This window comes from Neodiprion pinetum, chromosome 2 (assembly GCF_021155775.2).
Source record: "Neodiprion pinetum isolate iyNeoPine1 chromosome 2, iyNeoPine1.2, whole genome shotgun sequence".
NCBI classification, from domain to species: domain Eukaryota; kingdom Metazoa; phylum Arthropoda; class Insecta; order Hymenoptera; family Diprionidae; genus Neodiprion; species Neodiprion pinetum.
Window position 1 is genome coordinate 24,272,961 of NC_060233.1, and position 6,059 is coordinate 24,279,019.

The 6,059-nt window shown below is 38.8% G+C and overlaps 1 protein-coding gene across 1 annotated transcript; it reads right to left on the minus strand.

The window, feature by feature from the left end:
- Positions 1-3,805: 3,805 nt before the first annotated feature.
- Positions 3,806-5,564, minus strand: LOC138190394 (zinc finger MYM-type protein 1-like). The gene is made up of 2 exons (XM_069133180.1): positions 5,390-5,564; positions 3,806-4,812 (listed from the first exon to the last, which is right to left on the minus strand). The coding sequence occupies exons 1-2, from the start codon at positions 5,562-5,564 to the stop codon at positions 3,806-3,808; spliced, it is 1,182 nt and encodes a 393-aa protein (XP_068989281.1).
- Between the last annotated feature and the right edge of the window lie 495 nt (positions 5,565-6,059).

Consider the following 6,059-nt stretch of genomic DNA (forward strand, 5'->3'; position numbering starts at 1 on the left):
CAATATTGTATGTACAGCGAGAGGCTATTCCCATTTGAAATTAGCTGTATGTTTGGAATCAGTTGGAAGCTGCTCGAAATAAGACCGGAATCATGTGATATTATATTATACATGAGATCGCTTTAGTTGGGCTGATTATGAAATTATAGCTTCAATAGGTTAGAGTCAGTTAAAATCAGTTGAAATCCATTGAAACCAAATGAAATCTGTTGGAAGTGATCTGATATCAACTAAAAACTGTTGAAATGGAAATCACTCGTAATCACATAGGAATCTCTTTGAAATCACTTCGACATTATGCAGAAATCCATCGAAACCGTACAGAATCATCTCGTAATTGTTTCGAAATTATCCTATTTACACTGATTCTGAGATTTTCAAACTCATAAGGCGCATGAGGCCTGCTCTTAAAATAAATATGTACTCAAAAATGTGTTAAATTTAAAAAAAAATTTGTGTGGTCCATCATACAGGATGATAGGTTTTGATCCTTCCAGACAAATATCCCGGGAATGCAAAGAAATACAAGAAAAATATTTATGCAACACTTGGAGGGTTTCAAAGGGAAATGATGGCATTCATATGGGTTGATTTGGGGATTGTGCTATTTTTTAGATTTTACAAAAAAACTTCTGATCTTATATTAGAAACTCGTCTTTTGGGTATGAATAACTGATCGTGAGTTCAAAAACGAATTCAATGCCATGGACATTTTTTTTTTCTCCTCAACCTTACTTTCGGCATTTATTCATTGCCCCTTACTGATATTGATAAGTTTTCTTGCGTACGAATAATTGAAGTGTTTGTCACCAGGTAAGATTCTTTATATCTGATGATATGGTTCGGAGCATAAATTATGATGGCAAACATTTTAGGAAGGGTCGAGTACAATGAATACGTGCAAAAGTGAAGTTACAAGAAAAACATGTAAGTAAAAAAACTTCATCTAAAGAGAATTATTTAAAATATTATCAGCATCGTTTTGTCGATTAAAATCCTTCCAATCTCGAACGTAACTTTTTCTCGTATTTCTTCTCATTTCCGAGATATTCGCCTGGGGCGATTAAAACCGAACACCCTGTGCAAGTACCCATGATATTGAAAAGTACAATTATTTTGATTAGTTACCGTGTGTGTCTTCCCTGTAAAGCAAAAGGAATTGGAAACGAATAAAAAATCATTCGTCACACCGTCTTTGAATTCTGTTTTGCGCGGACTCGAATCAGAAATCAAATATTTCTAGTCTCTTTCTGTTTGAATAGTACTTATCGAATTCATTATTAATCATGATCTATTCGTACAAATGCGTTTATTCCTTTCAATTCGTGATCCGGATTTAGATGCAAACCCTTGTTTGTTCTTATAAAATATATGTGGTCAAGTTAGGTTATAAATTCGGTTGGATCCTGATTTCATCAGAGAGGGTTTCAAATCTCTGGGAAATCAATGGGAGCCATTTTGGATCTGTGTGAATCGGTTCGTGAAGTGAATTCGCCGTAATTCTCATCGAGAAATATACTTTTCGTCATTTCAATTCGAAACAATTCCAGTGCGCAATTACTATACATTTATCTGTTTGACTTCTTAATTCAAAATGATATATAGATACTGATTTGTATTCGTAGAAACATTTTTACAGCCGAAAAAAGTATCTTTGAGCAAAATTAATACAGATGGTACCTGTACGTTATTTCACCGAAAGTCAATTCGATATCCAAATAATGTATATGCAATATGTTGTAATAGAGCTTATCGAGAACAAATTACGTGACAATGATTTTTATTTTATAGTTCTCGAAACTAAGACTTTGCAAACGAAAATTTGTACGTACACTTGTGGACAATGAATCTGAGGCGCCTAATTTTTCACACTAGACAGTTGAGTTGGCAGCACCGGAAACGTACAGCGCCATAGTCGGCCGAGCGCGAAACAAACTCAATCTCAATAAACGTAGCATGGCGTGGATTTCGCTCAGTAAAGTAAGCTATAACTCCGAAGATATTGGTAGTAGAGAAAAATGTTTTAGACAAAAGTTGTTCGTAATTAAAAGATCTACAACTCTGATAATTGGGAAAATTTCATAAAAGTGAACGGTTGGGGAGGAAATAGCGAAAAATGAAAAAAAGTGAGAAAAAAAAGAAAATTTTTGCCTTTCGGAAGTAATAACTGGAAAAATATTGATGTTGTTACGTCCTCCAGACTTCATATTCCTTTCCCACACTCTTAGTTACCTTACGCTCTGTAGTCTACTCTTATCGTCCGCGAGTCAGCAGATTCTTCTGTAACTCGCGGCTAGCTTGCCTTCTACATCCCGCCAAACTAGGCAGATCCATCCTAGCGCTCAAGCAAGACACCCATCCCTCTAAACCAAGACCATGCCTTGCATACCGTTGCATTGACTACTAATAAACAATCATATACTTTAAATCGTTTACCTTCCCTTAATACCGATCCCTTTCTATTCCATTCACTTCCTGCACTGGGAGTAGTAGCACGCGAGTGCATAGTCGACGTGAACGGACCCTATAATAGCCAAATAACACCTTGGCTGGGCGTGGAGTGAGCTCCGATTACCGCTCATCGGAGCCTACGCATTCTACCCCATAACAATGTTAAAAAAAAAGTTCCGATAAAAAAGTTAGTAAATTTAATTTAGAAGAGAAAAGGTTCCTACAATTTTTTGCCTAACACTAACCGTTCTCGAGATCACCGCCGGCGACTTTCAAAATTTTCGGGTATGGAGTTACACTATATTGATGAGCGGCAGAGGGGGGGGGGGGGGGGGGGGTCACAAGTCCCAATACATACTTTTTATTATTTCAATGACTTTATTCAGACAACGCAAATGCAGTACGACGCACCTTGTTTCGCTTTATAAATTCGACTATGAGTTTTTCCCGATTGTATTCAGCGGCTAAGTCCGCATGGACGTAGAGTGTCGCCAAGTTATTCAGACGCAATCGCAACATCCCCGATCTTAGGTATGTTTTTAGACGGCGAAGAGAGGAAAATGATCTTTCTGCCGTACACGACGATGCCGGAATTGTCAACAACAGTTTGATCAACCTACAAAATTCGGACACAAGCTCTGCAATACTCAAGTTTGCTTTTAAGAATGATACGACGTCGTGTAGGGTAAATATTTCAATTTTTCTCTGCTTTAATATATCGAGAAACATGTTTCTGTGCAACAATAATTTGTCAACCTCGAAGTCGTCTCTGTAAAAAGAAAATACCGTCGCACATTCATATTCTCTCCCAACAACGAAATCCTCAAACTTATTAAGGAGAGTCATAGTTTCCGACTGAAATCTGGTATTTAGCGAATCGAGTACCTGATCAACGATATTATTGAAAATATTCTCGAAATACTCTTTTGCCGTGGGAAATGAATTTCAGGCTCGCTTTCCGTTCGAAATTTTCTCGGACGATTTCGGAGTCGAGTGAATTCCGGGTTATCCAAATCGAGCTCTTTTGCGCCAGTAATCGCATCGGCCCACACAGTCTCAAATCCGAATTGCCGTGTTGAAAGAAGAGACTCAACGACTGCCTTCACCTTTTTGTGTGAGTTGTTTTAACAGAGGTCACTCTTCTGCAGCTCAGTGTTAAGAATTTCTATTCTTTCCAACACGCTGATGATGACGGTCAGATGGAAGAAGAAATCAAAACTTTCAAGGTGCTTTAGAAATCCTGAAGCTTTCGTTGATGCAGCACTGTCTATTCTCAGATCATCTTTTGATTACTCCATAAATGATAGAACGGCTCCAAAGTTAGACCTCATACTTTTTAAAGATTTGATCCGCATCAACCACCTAATGCAGAATCCCGAATAAAATTGGTTAACTCCTTGATTACTCCGATGAAATTTATAGCCGATTTAACGGCTTCCATGGCATCTTGAGCAACAAGGTTCGTTGTATGCGCCGAACAATGCACGTAAAGTGCCCGAGGTTCTTCTTCGTGGATTCGAGCCTGTAGCCCAGTCAATCTTCCACTGACGTTGGATGCACCGTCGTAGCATTGGCCTCGTAGAGTGGCAATATTTAAGTTGAAGCGAAGTAAAACATTCTTCATAATTTTAAATAGTGTCTCTGCTCTCGTATTACTCGTTGCATAGAAGCCCATGAAGATCTGTTCAATTGATAAATCATCCAAGACAATCCTGGTGGAAATGGATACGTGCTTCACTCTAGTAATTTCAGCTGTCTCATCTGCTATGAGCGCAAAATAGGCAACCGATTTTATTTTCCTCAAGAGTTTCTGAATTAAATCTTCAGCCATTATCTCTAAGATTTCGTTGACAGAATCATGGTGCAGCCATTTATAACTCGTCCGTTTCAACCATGCTTCAAGCTGCGGAACATCTTCGGCTCTCATTTTCAATAGTTGGATGAGATTAGAATTTTCATCGTTATCCTTTCCTCGCAATGCCAACCCTTGTCTGGCTAAGACGTTGACAGTGTTAAACATCTTTTCAAGAGCTATTCGTGCATCAGCCATCTCTTTTTTCTTTCCGTGTGACAAAGAACTCACAACCGTTGGCTTACTCAAATTGGCTATTCCAGTTAAAGCTTCACGATGCAATTCACTTTTCTCGTGCTTCATGAACCGTAGAACGGCGTTTTTCCACGTGTCAAAACCGTCTTCTACCCAAGTACTTTGACCAATTACAGTTTGACTATTCTTCGCTAATGGCAATTTCTTTTGCGTTGCCTCAGTACAGAGCTTACAAATGGCTCTACTGTTTGAATTCAGATCGAGCCATGGATAAGTACTCTGCCACTTACGAAAAGCTTGTGGTACTCCACGACCTGGAATTGACAAAAAATCGTACGTTCAGTGTCGTGGACGCGGAGATTCTCGAAACAAAAACAATATCTGGCTAGTATAAAATCTAATTACTTCTAAAGATTAAAACATACTCTTTATTCACTCAGAACCCATTAATTATTTCTATTCTTTCGTTTTAATTTTCAATTTGAGTATTACCAATTACCAGCCAGCAGCATCTTAAGGGGAGGCCCTGGTTGATTTTTACCGACCTCAGATTTTTTTCCCATATCTCCGAAACGGTGAATCCAAATCGGTTGTCCTCGCGACTTTGAAAATCCGAAAAATTTGGATTCACCGTTTCGGAGATGATATGGGAAAAGATTCTGAGGTCGGTAAAAATCGACCAGGACCTCCCCTTAAATAAAACCCAAAAACCGTGTGGAATCGAAATAATAAGTATACGAATTTCAAATTACTCCATTTCTGATAATATAAATTTAAGAGTCAATGAGCTGAAATTTCATTGAAAAAGTGAAAAAGAGAAAATTATGAATCATTCGAATTTCATAAAATCAATCTATACCTCATCATCATCAATCAATCAATCATACCTACCTTTTTTATTTTCGATTTCCTCATTTTCTTTCTCTGAATCGGGATTTTCACACAGGGACTCGACCAACGGTCGTTCTCTAGAAAATTGAGATTTGGAACTGCCGGCTTCAGGAACCGGATCACCGGTTGCCACACCTGGCCATTTCTTTCTCTCTCTTACTACAATCTTATCCATACCGAATCAAAGGTCGGTTGAGTTCGCTATCCTTCTCTTCGCTTCACAATGAGGCACACGAACACAGAACTTCTCCGCACATAAAGGTTTAAAGGCACCGCACTATGGCGGGCAGAAGTGAGTCCGCAGCGCGCGCGTGGAGAAAATTGTAACTAATATGAAATATGATGTACACAAAATTTGCTCGACGGGTTTGTACTTTCTTACCGACGCGCAATGTGCAATCGGCAATAAAATATTTGAAAACAGTGATTTTTTCGTACCGCATCTACATAATTCTGGGTGTGGAATTCCATACCCTGAGTTATTCTGGGTATGGAGTTCTCCATATACTCCATACGAAAGTCGCCGGCGGTGCTCGAGATATCGAATTAAACGCGTTTTTAACGAGAGGGGCCCAGCTGACCTTCGGAAAACCCCGCAAATTGAAATTTATGCTCAGAATGCACTCCCCTCTCGATCCCTAACAATTTCCAAACTACATAATTCAATGTT

Coding starts and splice junctions, on each gene's coding strand:
- LOC138190394 (XM_069133180.1), bottom strand. CDS start 5,564: ATGGATAAGATTGTAGTAAGAGAGAGAAAGAAATGGCCAGGTGTGGCA. Junction 4,813..5,389: donor GGAAATCGAAAATAAAAAAG/GTAGGTATGATT, acceptor TGTCAATTCCAG/GTCGTGGAGTACCACAAGCT.